General features: G+C 40.9%; 2 protein-coding genes across 4 annotated transcripts; both read left to right on the plus strand.

The window, feature by feature from the left end:
* The first annotated feature begins 8,292 nt into the window (after positions 1-8,292).
* On the plus strand, positions 8,293-10,515 carry LOC125287734 (golgin subfamily A member 6-like protein 22). Of its 3 annotated transcripts, none has more exons than XM_048233725.1 (3): positions 8,293-8,370; positions 8,470-10,172; positions 10,261-10,515. In XM_048233725.1, exon 2 carries the CDS (start codon positions 8,532-8,534, stop codon positions 10,119-10,121), a length of 1,590 nt encoding a protein of 529 aa, XP_048089682.1. In that variant the 5' UTR covers positions 8,293-8,370; positions 8,470-8,531; the 3' UTR covers positions 10,122-10,172; positions 10,261-10,515. The 3 variants fall into 3 exon arrangements, with proteins under 3 accessions (XP_048089682.1, XP_048089683.1, XP_048089684.1); XM_048233726.1 differs by having other exon boundaries at positions 8,473-10,172; XM_048233727.1 differs by having other exon boundaries at positions 8,308-8,370; positions 8,509-10,172.
* Positions 10,516-14,341: 3,826 nt separating this feature from the next.
* oxld1 (oxidoreductase-like domain containing 1) lies at positions 14,342-16,837 on the plus strand. Its single transcript, XM_048233745.1, has 2 exons — positions 14,342-14,519; positions 14,989-16,837. The coding sequence occupies exons 1-2, from the start codon at positions 14,469-14,471 to the stop codon at positions 15,406-15,408; spliced, it is 471 nt and encodes a 156-aa protein (XP_048089702.1). The 5' UTR covers positions 14,342-14,468; the 3' UTR covers positions 15,409-16,837.
* Positions 16,838-20,362: the final 3,525 nt, after the last annotated feature.

A 20,362-nucleotide genomic window follows, 5' to 3' on the forward strand; every position in this document is an offset into this window, starting at 1 on the left:
GGATCGTTGATAATTTTCTTGCAGGCAGGGGAGGGTCATGCAACTTTTGATTGAAGCACTCAAAATCCCTCCGGTGACCCCGTTTATAAATAACGAACGGTCCCTTATTCTTCAGGTGACATGGGGGGCATAGTAGGCCCCCAAGACACAGCTCTCTCCCTCCCTCTACACTGACTGTAGGATGACAGGTGAAGGGTGCAGACGGTCACAAAGGTGTCATTCTGAGGCTCCAGCTGCTTTTAGGAGGATGAACTGATGGACAGAGCTGCCATTGTGAGTTTCTGCAGAGTACAAAGCTGAACCTGTAGTTCAACATCCCACCGGTATTCCTCACTCCACACCAGGCCACAGAGGGAGTCGTTTAGTCGGTCCAAGGGCGTCTGAAGGACACATCCAAAACTCAGGTCCTTCTCTAACAGCGTCTCTCAAATGGCCATCAAATAGGGCTAATAACAGTGATGCCAGTAACACATTACTTAGTAACGCGTTAGTCTATTTTGACCACTTTTTTCGGTAACGAGTAATCTAACGCGCTATTTACAAACCAGTAATCAGATTAAAGTTACTTATCTAAATCACTGTGCGTTACTATTTTTGTCATTTTCCTTAGTAAAAATATATATTCTTTGCTTTCCTCTTGTCTCGGGGATTAACGTCATGTAGGTATATGCCAACCTTTTCAGCATGAGGACAACAAAACCACGCAGCGACACAAACGTAAACAACAATGGAGGGAGGAGAGAGATGCACGTTTTATCTATGCAGTCATTATTTTGAGTTTGTGTCAGCTAAACATGACAACATTAAGGTACGTTGTAGGCTACATTCTGAGCTGGTGACAAAGTGCTGTCTAGCTAGACATCCCAAGTCTCCCGAAGTTTTGAGAGTCTCCCACATATTGATATCCTGACGCCCGCAAATTACATAAAATCTCCTGGAACCTAGAGCGAACAAGAGCACGCAAGCCAGACCGGACTTTGCGTGTGCATCTAATGGCCTCCTTACACCAAACAACTTTGTCAAGATTTGGGAAAGATTCTTGAAAGATTGTAGTCTTTTAACTAATGCCCCCCATTCAAGCATTACTCAAAAGACTACAATCTTTCAAGAATCTTTCCCAAATCTTGTCAAAGTTGTTTGGTGTAAGGAGGCCATTAGTTTAACGCGCACACAACGGAGAGGGAGAGAAAGAGGAGTGGTGCGTGTGTGCCTGCCAGCGCATCCAAGACAGAGAGCATCCTGGTCTGTTTTGCTAAATCAACCAATCAGTTTTCAGTGTAGGTGGGCTTATATCTCTTTTCTCCTGAACTTAATTAATCAGTTCAGTTAGTGTATCTAGGAACAGGAGCGTCATGGCAGAGTCAGTGCCCCTCAAAAAGGAACATTTAAGACCCATTTCACATCAGACTACACAAAAGTACTCATAATGATAGTATTGCACACTGCACTGTTTGTAACAGTGACTTTAGCATTGCTCACAGCGGGTTAAATGATTGCAAAAGACTTGTTGAGGTGAGTTTAACAAGTGTAATTTCATTTGCATATTACTCAGGCCTATACTAGATGGCTAGTTGCCAAGGCTACATGAAAAGGCCAAACTACCGAAATGTACATATTTTACTATCACAATTTCTATCAATAGGCCTTCCTTATTTGGTGTACTGAACAAACATCTGCATTTCAGTATCTAAGTAGGTTAGGTTGGGATGTCTGCTATACATTGTTAAAATGTACTTCCAGTATAGTGAGTATTGGCAAAACCGGTTATCATTTTTATGTTGAGGCGGTGGGGGTGTTGTCGGCAGCTGCTGAAAGTAACTAATAAAGTAACTTGTAATCTAACTGAGTTACTTTTTTTAAATCAAGTAATCAGTAAAGTAACTAAATTACTTTTTATAGGAGCAATCAGTAATCAGATTACTTTTTCAAGGTGACTGTGGCAACACTGGCTAATAATACCAACACCCAACACTACAGGAAAGAAAACTACACTCTCAGGGCCAGGTGTACGTACATTTGCGAACGTAGCGTTATCAGCGCCATGGACACACCGCAGATTGCGAACGCTGTCAGACCCTAAGTTTCCATCGATTTATCAATCGCTCAATCCTTAGTGTAAACCGCGCCTTTCTCTGCCCTTCTCCGCCCATAAACGCAATTTCTTTAACGCCCATTAACTGAATGGCAGCCTACAAAGCGCCAGCTGAATGAAGTTAACTGATGACAACATTAAAAAGAATCAAACGTTTAGCTTATCATGAAATAATACCATACATGATGAGATGTCAACAAGCAGGGAGATAATGAAGATCAGTAGTTCTACTCAAACTACTTGTGCACGAGGCTATGGAAGATTGGTCAAATCTAGCAAGTAGGAAAGTTTAAGTGAATGACGTGAAAGTGAAAGTAAGACATCACGAAAGGTCAACGAAAGTTAAGGTTGCTTTTGGTAGTACAAATACTTTCACCACAAAACTGGTGTTCTAAATAGCGATTCTGTTGTCTTTGAAAGGTTCTCTTATTGACGATTGAACTGCAATGTGGATTAACACCTGCTTTTACAAGGCATGGAAGTATTTAGGGTGCAGAATAGGCGACGCTTTCAGGAGCAGTCTTTGTACATACCGCTGAATACATAACTAGGGCTCTTTACTCTTCCCCTCCCATCTTTTTTACGCTAAACTCCCACTTTCCCCTGGATCCTCCCATGAATGCATATACATGACATGACAATCGCAATCTGCCACTTTCAGCTCCCGCGACAGGCAGTTTGCACTTTTACATCATTGTGGCCTGTTTGTACATACCTCGCAATGATTTTACATGCACATTGCGAAACAAATACGCCTGAAATGGGCGCAAAAGCGTTAGTACATCTGGCCCTCAATCTCTCAATCTATTTGTGGTGCATTTATGGTGCATTCATGGAACTTCGGAATGACAAGGACCACCCCCGTGGCTACTTTGTTTTTCCCACAGCAAGTGTTCATGTGCTTTGCCGTCGGAATGTGTGACAAACACGGATGCCACAACAAAGGTTAAAACATACACTCACTCATCCTAAATAAACAACTGTATTTGCTTAAAATATAGTGTAAGACGCTTGTGAAAGAAAGATTATGCAGCTTTCAAGTGACAAAAACGGCAAATTCCCAAGTTTACATTAAAACTGATGGACATGAAAGGCCACATGGACTACAAACAAACTACAACGTGACGACAAAAGTGATGACGAGCCCCTAACTGGGCAACTCTGTTAGCAAAATCTAGCCCCAGTTTCCGACCTCTGATTCACACATTACGTGATGTGAATGACGCGGAATGATGATGTTTTCACTGGGAAAAAGTTTTTTCCGAAGCCCATGAACGCTAGGTCAGCCACACAGTCAACTCTAGTAAGATAAATGAGGATGCCAATTGTTTCAGCATTGCCAGCATTGTGTATAATATGATTGTCACTTAGATAACTAATGTTAGCATAGTTAGCTAACCGCTGCTAACGTGCTAGCATCGTCACGTCAGAAAAGCATATGGGGCTGTGCACAGTAGTGTAACATTTATTCACCATAAATTAATAAAGTTGAGTGGTTCTGCAATGTAGGCTATGTTGCCTGCGCCGCTCAGCCTCCGGCCTCGTGGCTACGGCCGAACAACACCCGTGGGAATATCCATGACCAATCCCACTCTCACTCGTGGTATATTGCTTAATTATTTGTCAATTTAGTTAAGTCGTATTTAGTCATGTAATCATTAACTATGACAGTTACCTCACAGACACTCACAGTCACAGATCTCAACGCCTGAATTCCCCTATACTAGTTCAAAGGTATAGGCAGCAAGGAGGGAAACTTGAATAGAATCCAGCCCAAGGCTGGCATGTGAAGAGCAAGCCCTGTGTGAAATGAGTGTGAAATCACTCAAGGCTGGCCACAGCACAGATGACGCACATAGGATGATAAGATTTCCAGTGACAGGATACCCAAAGAGGCCCTCAGATGGACTCCAGCCTGCAAGAGAGAGAGAGGCAAACCAAAGACAACCTGGTGGAGAACAGTTATGGCTGAGCTTAATGAGATGGGTTTGGCTGGCATGGGCGAGCCATCATCCAAGGCACAAGACTGTGATGGGTGAAGGAAACTCCCATAAGGATCAATGTTGATGAGTGAAGTGAGCGGACAAAGCACAGCGTATGAACTGACACACACACACACAACACACACACACACGGTCGTAAGGAGAGGAATACTGATTTTCTTCCAGCAGTGAAGTGTGAGTGGGAAAGGCCGATGACTCAGCTAGAGAGAACGGCACGGTTGTAATTTGGAAACACAGGGAGCTCAGGTGTTTGTTCAAGGCGTCAGGACAGATGAATGGGGTCCACATAAAATAGCCCACGGATCCCATTAGCTGACAAAACACAAACAAAGAGAAGTGGTCGACTCACTCAGGAAGTTCATTATGGAATCAGTCCTTGCCTTTTCCCTTATCTGTTACGCTTCAATCAATGTCAAAACAGCAAAATACGATAGCAAAGGTCATCAAGCAGCGTAGCTGTGTGTCACTGCTAGTGTTCAACAGAAAAGTCTGTCTGAATTGTATAAGAAACAGGCCCTAAAGAGAGCAGAATCCATTCTGTCATGACAGTAGTCATCTCCAGCAGCATGAATTCCAGGACCCGCCCCTGGCTCTCGCCTCAAATATCCACTAGAATTACAGTAACACATACAAACACTCTTTTGTACCCTCACATATTCTGCTACTAAGCAGAAGGTGAGCTCACTATCCCCTTCACCATTTTATCTTAACTTTTTTATAGCCTATTGGTCTTAAATGCAAGGCTGTGTGTGCGTGCGTGTGTGTGTGCGAGTGTGTGTGTGTGTGTGTGTGTGAGTGTGTGTGTGTGTGTGTGTGTGTGTGTGTGTGTGTGTGTGTGTGTGTGTGTGTGTGTGTGTGTGTGTGTGTGTATGTGTGTTTGTTGACCTATTGGGCAGGGGGCTTTTTTTACTGGACAGATTTTCTATCATCAGTCACAACAAAGTTTAAATACATTTGATTTGATACAACACAAGTCAATTCTAATGATAACTGCTGTATATCATCATTAAAGACCAGACTGTTTCACCCATCACCATCATTTGTGACCATTTATTTCTGAATAGAAAAACGATTATGTGGTCGCTAGGCAGGTGACATAAGAACAGACATCACAGTAAAAACTAACAGCATATCTAGTCTGAAAAGGTCTGTATGCCTCCCTGTGACTGTATCTGTTGGATGGGAAAGGTCACACAGCCCACTGATCGGAATGTGCAGACATGGTCAGATAGTGATCCCAACCTATTGTGCTGGGTGAGGGCCCTCTTTAAATGAGGATTAACACATTTAAAGCACTTAATTCACTGTAGCTGGCCATCACTTGGAAATACAACATCAATATATCCAAATGAAATGAGGAGTTGAACCTGGCCCTCTCTTTCTTTCTCTCTCTTTCTTTTCTCTCTCTCTCTCTCTCTCTCTCTGGAGTAAGACATCATGGGAAATACCTGTGTGAGGTAAACTCAGTATCCACAGTTTCCATGGGAACAAGAAATGCAAGCCAGCTAGGGGCCAAACGGCTTTAGAGACTGGACTGTCTATAACAACACACAGACACACACACACACACACACACACACACACACACATAGAAAGAGAGAGAGAGGAGGCGGGAGAGATCTCAACAACAACTTACTACTTACATGCCAGGCATACATATTGACAGACAAAATGTATGTACACACACACACACACACACTCAAACATACCAGACATGAAAACCTAAATGAAAACCTTTGATGCCAGCTCTGAGTGACAAGGTATGCCCAAGTAAATGTTTAAAACATTTCTTACATCATATTATGTTCCTTTCTCTCTCCTATGGAGTCTCCAATCATTGTCATTTGAAGGGAAGTAGTATACTGCTTTGTAGTGTAGCAACTGGACTCCAGTCTTACATAATCAGGGGGACCTCCATATCACAACAAAAGTATCCCAGATAAGGTTCACTGGTGACATGCCCTGAGCTGATAACATTCCTGACTGTCAGACCAAACAGTGCATCATATTGGTACCGGCAATTACAGCAAGTGATAGCCACATATCTTGGGAGTATCCAGCCACACCTGTTGTATGTGGACAATTACAAGGATGACATGTGACATTATGATTGATTTGTATGTCTATTTATGATAACTATAACAACTTTATCTCCAGCTCTCCCTGGGCACTCCTCATTTACAGTGCGGAAAAAATGACAAAATAAGATAGATGTATTCATTAGGTCTATTTACGTAGCATCGACTAATTCAGAATCACTGTGAGTCTAATTTTAGCCTCTTTATCCTTGTCCCAGTGTCTTCGTGTCAGATATGAAAATAAACGACTAGGCCTAGATAAACTGTGATACATACAACACACCCTAGATGTTAGAAAAACTGGGCTGAGGTCCATGTCTGGTGACAACATCAGAATGCTTTGTTTCCATGGAGCCTGTACTCAAAACACACCGTGGGTTCTTCTGTAGGGAATTTCAACCTTGCTGGTGGATTCTCACTTCCACCCACTCAACTCAACCCATCCGACATTCCTGTTCATGCTTCACTAAAGACATAAAATGGTTAACAGAGTGGCTAACCACTGGACGACACAGCATACATAACATCAAAGGCCCTGTTCTCCACTGAGAAAATAATGGACCTGTTCACTCACCAGAGAAAGCCATGCTGGTTTCTCAAGCTAATGCTCCTTAAAGGCTGACTGTATGGTTCCGGATTAGCAATAAACTGGGTCAGTTGAACCACTTTTAATGGAGTTCATTGTAATCCCCGACCTCTGGGGTGATGAGATAGAAAAACAAGATGGAGGAAAAGAAAGTAAACTGAAATAAACTTTCTTTGACAGTAAAAGGACTGCATATAGATAATCAATTAGGCTATGCTTTATTGTATGAGGAGGTCTACTTGTAAACTCATGTTTTAATGATTATGCTTCTGTTGTCTGAAAGACACTGTATAAATAACCGTTTAGAAATGATGTGTGCAGGGCAGGGATGGAAATCCATGTAAATAGCACCAGTCACTGGTAAAATAAGAAAGTGGCCGGTAGATTTCAGAAATAATTTAATAATTTAATATTGAGTGGCTGGTGAATTTGACCAAAACTCTGCCAGTGCCTAATAGATGTACACATTTCCAAATTTAAGTTCCATCCCAGCATGGTAAATGCAGTTTTAAGCCCCAAACGTTGTATGGCAGCGGTGCATGGAAGACAGGCAAGGGTTAGGGTTAGGGTTAAGGTTAGGGTTAGGTGCCTTGAAGTCAACAGTCGCAGTCGCTTAAAACACCATCGAGCATAAATGCAGTTCTTGTAATACAGCAGGCTTCTTCTTAAGTGCTGTCACTGACATCTACTGGAGAGCTGTATACTTGCAAGCTTGCAAGCACTTTAGGCCATAATACTGTGAACATAAATATAAACTTCTGCCTTGAGGTCTTGACTGTTTTTGGAACAGTAACCAAATATTATTTTGTTATTTTTTGTATGTTCATAAATCTTTATATTTAAACATGTATAAATATTTACATTTAAACATAAATACATACAAATATATTACCTAACACAAATTAGTTGATTAAATAATAAATAAAGGAAGTATAGGCATGGTTTAATAGGTATAGGTATAGTTTAATGGCATGGTTTAAACCAAAGAACTAAATGCAGCAGCATGTCTGGTTTACTCAGTCAAAGAAAATGCTTGTACTGTAACTCCTCTGTTAGTGACTTTTCAATGGCCTCCTATAGCAGCCAGAATTAAATTAAAATCCCTCAATCTGGCTTACAGGACATTTTCTGGATCTGCACCTTTTTCTTTTAATTCTATGATCCAGCTTTATGCCGCACTATGGTCCTCCAATGAACATCTGCTCTGTCAGCTTTCAATCAACACTAATATTTAGGTCATATGACTGTACTTTCATTTTACTATCAATGTAGAATTTATGATGTTATTTTAAGTCACTGGACAAAAGCATCTGCTAAGAACTAGCATAAACATAAGCTAAGCATGCTTATGTTTAATCAGATCGTTCACAGCTGCAAAGTGATGTCACAATAGGCATTCTACCTGTCTAAAAGATCAGTTTCACCATCAATCCAATGAGTGTGATGCAATAGTAAAGTAAAATGACATCATCATTTTCACCATAGTAACAAAGAACTGAAACAGAAGTAGGCTAGGACATTCATTTGGATATCAAACTAACAAGATAAGACACATTTGTGTTTGCTCTGAAAAACAGAAAGCTTCTTTGAGAGTGCACAGACTTCATACAGGTAGGCATTTGTCCAAAAATCATTTTTTTTAAATGATTACAACATATAGCAAACAGAATATGATTTGATAGTTTGTTTTATTTGATCTCTAAATCCCAGTAGGCCAAGCATTCATTTTAAACTGCTGAATCCAAGCAGCTCACAGTATATGATTCAAGTCCATGCAGAAAATGGAGAAGATGGAGAGGACTATCAGAACAAAGAGGGAGAGGGAGATGGAGGAAAAAGATGAAATAAAACAGGTAAAGAAAGAGAAGGTGCCAGATGATTGGCTTGAAGAAAAGCCGCAAAAGACAGCAGAGGAAAGACTGCAAGAACATAGAGAGAAACGTCAGAGGAGGTTGGAGGAGATAGAGAAGAGGGATGAAAAAGAGAAGGAAGCTAAACAAAAGGCTGAAATGACCAAACTGTGGTTAAATGACAAGGAGGGATACCACAAAAAGAAAGAGGAAATTGCGAGACAGAAAATGATGGAGCTCTGGACATGGGGAGTCCTAGATGACAGAGCAATTGATGAAACAAATCAAGTAAAGAAAGAGCAGGTGCCAGATGATTGGCTGGAAGAAAATCAGCAAAAGACAGCAGAGGAAAGACTGCAAGAACATAGAGAGAAACGTCAGAGGAGGTTGGAGGAGATGGAGAAGAAGGAAGCAAAAGAGAAAGAAGTACAACAAAAAGCTGGAATAATCAAACTTCTGCTAAATGACGAGGAGGGATACCATGAAAAGAAAGAGGAGGAAAAAAGAAAAGAAATGGAAAGACAGCAAATGATGGAGGTGCAGAAAGAGGAGGAGAGAAAAAATGAAACAGAACAAGCAAAGAAAAAAGAGGAGCCAGATAATTGGCTTGAAGGCCTGATGCAGAAGGCAACAGAGGAAAGACTGCGAGAACATAGAGAGAAACGTCGGAAGAGGTTGCAGGAGATCGAGAAGAACGAAGAAAAAGGAAGAAAAGTGGAACATAAGACTGAAATGATCAAACTGTTGTTAAATGACGAGGAGGGGTATCACAAGAGGAAGGAAAAATCTGAACGACAAGAAATTGATGAAAAGAGGGTTATCAAAAGTAGGAGGCAGAAGTCGGAGAGAAAATCTGAAACAAATCAAGTAAAGATAGAGGAAGTGCCGAACGATTGGCTTGAAGAAAAGGCACTAAAAACAAGAGAGGAACGACTGCAAGAACAGAGAGAGAAACGTCAGAGGAGGTTGAAGGAGATCGAGAAGAGGGATGAAGAAGAAAGAAAAGTGAAACTAAAGACTAAAATGGTCAAAATAATGTTAAATGACACGCAGGGATATCACAAGAAAACAGAGGTAATTGAAATGCAGGAAATGATGGAAAACCAGACATGTGGAATCCTGGATGACAAAACAATACATGAAAAGAGGGTTATCAAAACTAAGAGGCAGAAAGAGGAGAAAAAAGATGTAACGAAACAAGTACAGAAAGAACAGGTGCCAGATGATCAGCTTGAAGAAAAGCAGAAAAAGACAACTGAAGAAATACTGGAAGATGATAGAGAGAAACGTCAAAGGAGGTTGGAGGAGATCGAGGAGCAAAAAGAAAGAAAAGTAGAGCGAAAGGCTAAAATGATCAAACCAACATTAAATGGCATGCAGGGATGCCACACAAAAGAGGAAATTGAGAGAAAGGACATGATGGAGACCCAGACAAGTGTCCAGAAGGACAAAAGTATAAAGAGGAGAGTGATTGGGTGGATTAACAAAAAAATCACTACCATAAGAAAATAAAAAGCCCACTTGTGAGGCAACAGGAGGAGGGAAACCAAGTGTATCAGAAATGTAAGTTTTTTACCTTTTATCTCATTTCACACATAATGCCAGAAAATGATGATGATTTGACATTTTGTTTGGTGTATGGCATCCGCAGTGTCCCGAGTGGAAAGGGAACAGAGCAAGTGGAGGGACTGAAGACCGAGAACAGACGGCATGAAATGGAAGAGGCCTGGCAGTGGCAGAAATGGGAGGCCAAAAGGGCTGAGGAAAAGGAGAGGACAAAGACAGAAATGGGAGAGAGTATGAAAGGAAGAGCTGGCCATTTCCAGAACACTCTACTTCATTTTATTTCATTTTAGCATCATCACAATTTATCACCGTCATCACATTCACATTCACAATCATCACCATCATCACATTCACATTCAAATTCACAACCATCATCTTCATCACATTCACAATTAGGCCTACCATCATCATCATCATCACATTCACAATCATCATCATCATATTATCATATTATTATTATTATTATTATTATTATTAAATTATATTACAAAATCAATGTGACATTATGCCTTTCGTTATCATTGCCATGAACAGAGCAGATATTTAGCCTAGGCCGAGGCTATGTGTTATTTTTGTATGTTTGTCTGTTTCTTTCTTTTGTTTGTTTGTTTAGGCCCAAGTAAACTGAAGTCGCTGTTTAAAACAAATCAACAATTCAGTAAGTCATTGAAACTTAGTTCCATAAAGACCAATATAGGATATTGTGCAGGTTGTAGCCTAGGCTAGCCTAGCCTAGCCTACTTCAAGAAAGAACTAGATGTACCGCATAGCGGTACAATATATGACCGCCGCTCAGTCCTACATCAGTTCCGCGAAAATAAATCACACTTCAATTTGTCTCCATATTTTACTCCATCCCCCACTCTTGAAACTTTTGTGTATGCTTGTTTGGCATGCCTGAGTGTGTGTGTGCGGCTGCACAGAAAGTAGCCTACTGGTGCTGAAAAGGTTAATAGATTGTAGAATAGCCAAAGAAGATGTAGCATTGTTATAAAACCTTTAAAATCTCTAAACAATCACAAGTAGGGCAGTTCATCACAGTTCATCCATTGCAACTGGATTGATGAAAGGTCACTTACACCTGTAGGCTACATTGTATTTGGGAAAAGCAAAAGGTATCAGCATAATGTTTTTTTTAATTTTTTTTTTTATGTATTTATAAACAAAAACATCTCTGTCAGTTCCATGCCGTTTTCAACATCTATCAAAAACAAAGGTAATTTTTGGATGGATGGATTTTTTTGTGAATGTTTCTTCTTCTACATAAGATTTTTAGTCATCTTTAGTTCATGTAATACTTTATTGTCAATGCACAAATTAAGTAACAGTAGTCTGAAACGTTATTGTTAATGCACAAATTAAGTAACAGTAGTCTGAAACGAAATGCTGTTTTACATCTAACCAGTGGTGCAAATAACTGACATGTCCAAATGGGCCTTGATGAAATGCGTCGCTAGACTGTTCATACACATTTTAACGGGCCAAAGTTGAAGAGCTTTTGTCCGTTATTGTTCGTGCAAATATAGGCTGATTCATGTTCCCTTGCATTGTGTAACTGAGGTCCATGGCTAGTCTGGCTTTCATCAGACCAAGCTCAATCTTTTAAGAAATCAAAAAATAAATAGCGGGCAGATCAGGGTTCACCCAGCCTAGTCCATAGGCACCCGATATTGTTTAATTTTCCGATTGAGATATACACGCTCTGGCTATTCTAAATGCAAAAATGCATCAGGGAGTTATGACAAAACGGTAACTAACAAACTAGATCCTAATAGAAAGCTGTTAGCTTCCCTAAGCTACAGGTAGGATTATAAGGTAGGCCTATTTACAACATAAATTGTCAGTAGGCTATGCTGGCGACACAAATAAAATCTCCTTTGGAAACCAATGGCTTACGCCTTACACTATCAAGCGGACTTAAACTGCCATATCGTGGCGAAAAGTTGTAATAACATTCACGCAGCTCCATGAGTTAAGGAAAGCGCGAATGAAGTAGCCACTTCTAAATGGGACCCACTACACAGTAAGGTGTGTTGCTAAAGCAGCCATAATGAAATGAAGGTGTCATTGTTTGGATACTTCACACACACGTGCTTTTTAATTTAACAGACTACAACTACCAAGCTGGAATCAAAGCACATCGATTCCCCTCTCACACCCTGCACGCACTTAAAACAAAATAAACAGGCGTCTCAGTCTCACGCATGTATAGGCAAAACTGTATCAGACCGGTGTAACGTTGGTAAATCTTCCATTGCACAGAATGATTTTGTAGCACGTGCAATAAATGACAGTCGAAGATACAAACAGTGCTGCTATCAATTTGTTGGTATAGCCGCATTTATAGTTTCCTACAAATGCAATCAATCAAATGGGACTCCATCACTCAACCAACGCTTAACGGTAACATTACCTAGGTCCTTATTGATATTACAAGATTAACGCACCTGCAGTAAAACCAAGCATGTCCGATAAACATCCTCAGATTTATTTCGCTTCAAGAAGAAATGGGAATTACACTTCATGTGAACATCATCCTATCATTATTAGATGTTAGCCTGCGGTAAATTACAGTCCTTGTAGGAAGCGCCCATTGTTTTTCCAACCCACTTTTAACTTCCAACAAAATTACGTCTCACTGCAACGATCGCCATCTAGTGGACAAACGACTACTTATCGCCAATACTGAAAATGCAGCCATGATGATGATGATTAATATTTATTTTGGCTTTCTTTTAATCCTACTGAATTTGTAATTATGTATCGGCCGTTCTAATACCTATAGTATGTGAGTGCCTGTGTGTGTGCATGTGTATATGTGGGACGAAATGAAATTTTTTAAAAGTCTTCTTTTTTTAAAAGTCTAGTGGGGCTACATACCCACCAAATTTCATGTACCCCGGTGGTTCGGTGTCCCGGGTATCAATGACCAAAAATTCAGGAAGTAGATGACGGGAAAAATTATTGAATTGTGTGCATGTGTGCGTGCACAAGTTTATGTTTATGTGTGTGGGTGTGTGTGTGTGTGTATGTGCATGCTTGTGTGTTTGCCTGCGTATGTGTGTTTGTGCATGCATGCATGCGTACATATGTCTACTGTGTGAGTATGTGCCATACGTATGATTACTGTAAATGTATGTGTGTGCGTGTGTATCTGTTTATGCACATGTGTGCACATGGAATGGGTTAACATGACCCCTGGAGGCAAAAACATACGAAAAAAAAATTGGTCATCCTAGGCCCTACAGTTCTCAAGATATTCACAGAGAACTGTGTCTGCGCCCTACCCTCCTTCGGGGGTCCAGTCCAGCTGGGGGGGCTACAGATCAAAACGAAAAATGACGGTTCCATGCTATCCCGCGGGGGGTACATGCCCACCAAGTTTTGTGTACCCGGTCTTTCAGTGTCCGGGAATCTTTGTTGGTGTATCGTCACTAAATGTACACATAAATTATTTTATTGTAAGGCCCCATGAACGAAAGTACACAAAACTTGGCATGCATTCGGAGGGTGTCATAATGATCCTACACTTTCAATTTCGTGCAGTTTTGACCTTGTCAGCCATCGATATTGTGATGAAAACACCTAATTTTTTGCTTTTTAATTTTTAACTAGGTGGCGCTATACATGAAATGAGTGGTTATGGAATGGGTTGACATGGCCCCTTGAGATCAACATACAAAAAAAAAATGGTCCTCCTAAACCCCACGGTTTTCGAGATATTCACAGAAAACTGTGTCTGCCCTACCCTCCTTTCGGGGGTCCAGTCAAGCGGGGGGGTTACAGATCAAAACGAAAAACGATGGTTCCATGCTATCCATGTGGGGTTACATGCCCACCAAGTTTCGTGTACCCCGGTCTTTCAGTGTCCCGGGACTCATTGACGGAAATTTGGGCATGCGAAAATGAAAAAAAGGCTATGTTACATGCGGGGAAACGCTGTGAAAAATAAAGCTTGTCAGAGATAGAGGGAGAGCGAGATGTAATGACAAAAACTGATCATACACTAGATGTTTTTTGGGAATAGTGTTTTCATTCATAATATGAACAAGAATTTTGAAAGGCTTTGTTTGTGCAGTTGCCTGGGTTGGTCATTCGAATTAAGTCTCTTTATTTTGATTGGATACTGGTGTGTTTGCAAACATGACGTCATTAGCTGTCAAACATGGATGCCTCCTTGGACGACTCGGACGTATTTTAGCTAAGCTATGATCCCTTTACCTGGATAAAATACCGACGTACTTAGGTAATAGATGTGGTATAGATATGTAAGTAACCACGAAGATAAGTAACATGTCAATTTTTAGTGGAAAGGGCGCGACAGCGACGTCATGCTTCCACAAGGTTGGTAAAAGTTGCCTAACGTTAGTTAGCTAATTTACCTGCTGCTGCCGCCGCCGTTTGCTTTGCTAGGTTGTTTTGTTAGTCATTTTGATCTAGATGAAAGAAAGGGATCACGGAGAAATTAAAAAGAAAAGGGACTTTCATGATAAATAACATTTACTTGCGAAATAGTTGGCTAACCTTAACCTTAACGTTACAAAAGAAGACAACTAACGTTAGCTAGCTCCGTACAAAACGTTAACTTAACTTTCAAAAGGGTTTTGTGTAATGTTACTTTAACTTCATTGCATGCTTGTTCAATCAAAGCTGCTTATTTTCATGACTGAACTGACTGAATTGACTCTCAGTTTACAAACTTGATATGTTTCTGCTTTTGTCAGTTGAGCCCCTCGTCATACACGTGTGTTACTGTACACTGCACAGAAAGCCATTGTTTATCAAGTCCTTATGTGTTTATTGATTTGTGTAGATTAGCTGTCTCTGCCTAGCTCATCTGGGTAGGAGTCTCCCTTCCCTCTTCCCACCTAGTGGGGTTAGACTTCTGCATCATCTGACGAACCATCATCGAGCTTTTGGCAAACAGGTCCTTCTTCTGTCCTCACCTTCTCAACCTCATGTGTCAATGAGCACTTCCTCCAAAGGGGGAAACTCGGACACGGCACAGAGCGCACCAGGGAAGTCCGAGGACCGGGGGCCACCGCCGGCCCCTCCTACCTGCTGCTGTATGAGTGGCTGCCACAACTGCGTGTGGATTGAGCACGCAGAGGAGCTTCTCAAGTACTACCACGACGGAGGCGAGAAGGCCTTGGCGGCCATTGAGGAGAACATTCAGGACGAGAACCTCAAGACTTACCTGAGAATGGAAATCAGGCTCCTGAAGAAACATTGACCCGTGTGTGGGGGTGGCTGTGTGTGTGTGTGGGTGTTTGTGCCTGTTACATAACATGCAAGCATGAAGGTTGACTGTAGCAGGCATTTGACTTTTTTTTTCTTGATCTGGTCAGTCACTGAAGGGTGAGAGACTCTGGAGAGCATTGCCTTTACAACAGCACTTTAACACAGCAGTGAACTTTATATAAGCAGCCCTGTGGTTCATACACGGACAATGAAATTGATGTAATTCATCCAATTCACAGTAAGTGAAGTACGTGAAGGTAACACTTACCGGCTGGCACTTAGTATGAAGAAGCCAATAGTTGCACATCAGTTTAGATATGAATATCTCTTGGTATTTATGTGTTATATTGGGCCACACATGAAGATTTTTTTTTTTGCCATGAGATTAAACTTGACATTAAACTCAAAATTTTGAGAATAATGTTGAAATACCATGTCAACTTTAATATTGACATTTCATCTTGACATGTCAATCAAAACTAGTTTGGAGAGAGTGACTGCTTCAAAGTAGCTGCCACTGAATCCGGACAGTCTCAGACTCAATCAGTTGGCCAACAATTCAACAAAATGCCTTTTATAGCCTAGATGATTTGGTGAAATTGTAGGCTATAGGCCTACTTCAGAATTGGGTTTAGCAACAATTATAGCCTATTAACTAGTTTTGAATGTCGAATAAAGACAAAATGTCGAGTTTAATGTGGACATGTCGAGTTTAATCTTGTCATGGCAAAAATATTTTTCTCTTCATGTGTGGCCCTAATACTCAATGGTAGTTATATGATCATCAACAGCAATTTTCAAGATTGTTACATTTGCACACTGAACAGTGCTTTCTGTTATTTATCCTTTAGTGTGGAGCCTTTGTGAGCACAATGGCATGATTTTATTTAAACATGAGGATTAGCCAAAGAGGAGTTGTCTTCAGAGAAAGAGGCCCCAAAAGAACTAGGCCCCACTTTGTGATAAGAATAATGACCACTCCCAAGTTGTGGTAATTCATTTCCTCCAAAAACTTCAAATATCTTATTCTCAGTGGCCCTCAAATTTTATTAAACATGACTTTTTAGTAATGCTAGTAAACGGGCTATACTTGCTACAGTCTGTATAGCTCGCATTACTTGTGTGGTGTGCCTACAGCTCAGAGACTGAGATGTGAAATGTCTGATGTTGTAATGTTTTAAATGAAAAGTTAAACTATTTAACAATATTCTAATGTAACTTTTCCCCCAATGTGCTGTGACTTGGAGAATTCCATGCTGACTGACCGCTCACATCCTCTCGGAACTTGAAATACAATACGCACAAATTGTCATTGTCATTATTTTATGTATATGGAATGAGTATTTATATGTATGTCTTCACATGTATTCTGTGAGAAATCTTGACAGCAAAAATAGCTAAATAAACCCTCTGAAAGTGTTTCTTAGACTGTAACCTCAGTTCCTACCACTAGAGGGCAACATAGCACAAGAAAACAGGTGGACTGGCACTGATAAACTGATTTCCTTCACTGTTTATGATTAACCCTCTCGCAGGGGGGTATTCCAAGTACGTGGTTTAGTGACAAACCCGGGTAAGTTAACTCAGGGCAAGTGGTAAACCTCCTGCAGCATGAGCATGGCATTGTTTTGTTAGGAGAATTAGGCCATCTATTACGAGGTTTACCCCTTTCTCTGAGTTAACACCCAGGTTTGTCACTAAACCACACACTTGGAATACCCCCCAAGTATGTAGTTTAGTGACAAACCTGTGTAAATTAACTCAGTAAGTGGTAAACCTCCTAATAGAAGAACTGTAATTGCTTGATTCTCATAACAAAACAATGCCATAGTTCTCCTCTTACTCAGTAGTAACCCAGATTTGTCACTAAACCACGTACTTGGAATACCCTCAGGAGTTAGGGCAAATCTGGAGTTTCAGCTACAGGAGGTTTGCACTAATCCATTCACAAAAATGTTTCCCTGCGTGTCATCATTTTGAACCTACTCCATTCATTGTGTTTTCTCTCTAAAATTATTCTGTTCCACTTTTTTGTATTTTTTTAAGCTGTGTTGTTGGTGAACATAGTTGAGGAAAAAAAAAAGGAATTGTTGACTCTCCCCAATACCATTGCATGGTTTGCACTCTTGATATAGTGCTGTGAAGGCTTAACATGTTTGTGGGGTTTCTGACCTGGACCACAGGAATATAGTGGAGTTGTGGGAACAACGAATGAGTTTATCCTTCCTTCATGATCATACAGCCTGCCATGTGCGTTTTTCTAAGAGTCAGGCTGGCAATATCTTTATAATATATTTTTGTGATATAAACACAGTCTTTGACCCTTATAGGAGCCTACATATTCTTATGTCCATGTCTTGACCTTTCATTCCACTTATTTTCCCTAATAAACCCATGCTCCATTTTTAACCGATAGTTCCGATTCCCATTACTGAGCATACGCCTACAATGTCGGCCTCAGCAGGCTCTTAAATCACTATGTTCCATTTCTGGCCACACGCTGTGTCACTAATCACTCTCACCGCATGCTTCTGAGCAGGGGCATCACAGTGTTGCCAGGCAGCACGGAACATGAGCCGTCACGGGTGCCCAGGCCATACACGGTTTCCGTGGTGACCATGATCTCCAGAATGGAGTGAGTCAGCAGTGGCCAGCTTGATCACCCAAGAGGTATACAGTATGCAACACAATGGCCAGACAAAGACCAGAGTTATTCTTTGACTCACATGGATTAGGAGTAAAGTGGGCGCTTTGGGCTGCCAGGGCTGTGTGGCGATGACGCGAATGCAAAGAAGTGCCTTATTAGATGGATTCGGGATGGATGTTCTCGTGCCAGACGTCACTGGTTTCACGATGTCTAGACTAATTAGACTTCTGCTGCGATGCTGACAGTGTCCCAGAGAGGCAATAGGAGCACGTTGATTCTTCATTATGACTATATTTTTGGTGCACATACTATGATTTATTAAATGTCATACATCTTGGACTCAGTCTTCCAGATGCCTCTGGACAATTATTAACTAGGCCCACAGTAGACACAGTTATCATGTATGAACAATGCAAAGTAATAAAAAATTGTTTTCATGTAGGCCATGGGCATTTTCCTACGAACACTCAATACAAGGATACAAGGAAGTTTATTGTCACATGCATATAGTTACTGGAAGTAAGAAATGCAGTGAAATTATGTCTGGTGTCAGCCTATTTGTGCATTTATGGGGGCAGCAAGTATGTAGAGGAGGCTTACTGTAGCAAGCAGTGTGTTGTATGTATGTGAGGTGATGACAGTGATGATGTAAGTGTGTGTGTTTTTTTGTGTGTTGGGGGTGGGGGCAGAAAGGCTAGGCAATCAAGGACATGGGTAGATAGATGGAGGAGAAATCAAAAATAATAAATAAAAAGTTCTATGGAGATGTACAAAAGTTGGAGAAAGTCAGATATGAATGTGTGTGTGTGTGTGTGTGTGTGTTTTGACGTGTGATGAAATAAGAAAATAAATAAAAGGTCTGTAGAATAGGGAGAGGGATGTAAAAGTGCTAAAAGTCATGTAGGTGTGTGTGTGTGGGGGGTCATGAGTGCTGAGGAGTGAATGAGTGCAAGAGTGCAAAGTCAGTATAGTATAGTGTGAGTTCAGAGTTGGGAAATGTTTGAGAGTGCTGAGTAGTGAATGTGTGCAAAGTCAGTATAGTGTGAGTTCAGAGTTCGGATGGCCTGGGGATAAAAACTTCTCCTGAGTCTCTCAGTTCTGGCTTTGTGACTACATAAGCGTCTTCTTCATTTCAGCTGGTAGGAATAATCCATTGTTAGGGATGAGAAGAGTCCCTTCAGAATCTTTTTTGGGCTCTTAGGAGTACTCTTCTGGAGATATCTTGTAGAGCAGGGAGTTGAGTTCTTATAGTAACGTTCAGCTGAGCTTACTACTCTCTGCAGAGTACTACAATCTCTAACTGTGGAGTTCCCATACCAGGTGATGATGCTACCAGTTAGAACACTCTCAACCGCTGAAGTGTAGAAGGCCTTCATGATGGATGTAGAAACTTTGAATTTCCTTAGCTGATGAAGGAAGTAGAGTCGTTGTCTGGACTTCTTCAGAACATATTGAGTGTTAACAGTCCATGTCTGACGTAATGACGCAATAGGCATGTATATACCAGAAAATTTGCATGCATACTTCAGATCATTCTCATTGCCTACAAAGATATGACCTACATTTGTAGATCATTCATAGAGGCAGTGGACATACGTAATGGGGAAGTAACAGGTTTAAATAGGTCACACATGTTTTTGCAAAACAGTGACAATATGAAGTGATGGCAACTTGTTGAAAACATTACAGTAACTAGAAACATTTTATCCTCCTGTGTGCATTATTATGACCCGCAGCTTAAGCGGCGGTCATATAGGTTTAGTCAGATTTTTTTTTTTTTTTTTTTTTTTTTTTTCGCGATGCCCAAATTTCCGCCAATGATTCCCGGGACACTGAAAGACCGGGTACACGTAAACTTGGTGGACATGTAACCCCACATGGATAGCATGGAACCATCGTTTTCGTTTTGATCTGTAGCCCCCGGCTGAATTGGACCCCGAAAGGAGGGTAGGGCAGACACAGTTTTCTGTGAATATCTCGAAAACCGTAGGGTTTAGGAGGACCATTTTTTTTTTGTATGTTGATCTCAAGGGGCCATGTCAACCCATTCCATAACCACTCATTTCATGTATAGCCACCTAGTTAAACACAAAAAAGTAAAAAATGAGGTGGTGTAATTGAAGGTATCTGTGACCTAACATAGTCAAAACTGCACAAAATTGGAAGTGTAGGATCATTATGACACCCTATGTATGCACGCCAAGTTTTGTGGAATTCCGTTCATGGGGGCCACACAATAAATTAATTTATGTTACTATACACCAACTGGCCTGTAGGTGGCCGGAGACAGTTTTCTGTG

The sequence above is a fragment of the Alosa alosa genome, chromosome 22 (genome assembly GCF_017589495.1).
Source record: "Alosa alosa isolate M-15738 ecotype Scorff River chromosome 22, AALO_Geno_1.1, whole genome shotgun sequence".
Taxonomy (NCBI): domain Eukaryota; kingdom Metazoa; phylum Chordata; class Actinopteri; order Clupeiformes; family Clupeidae; genus Alosa; species Alosa alosa.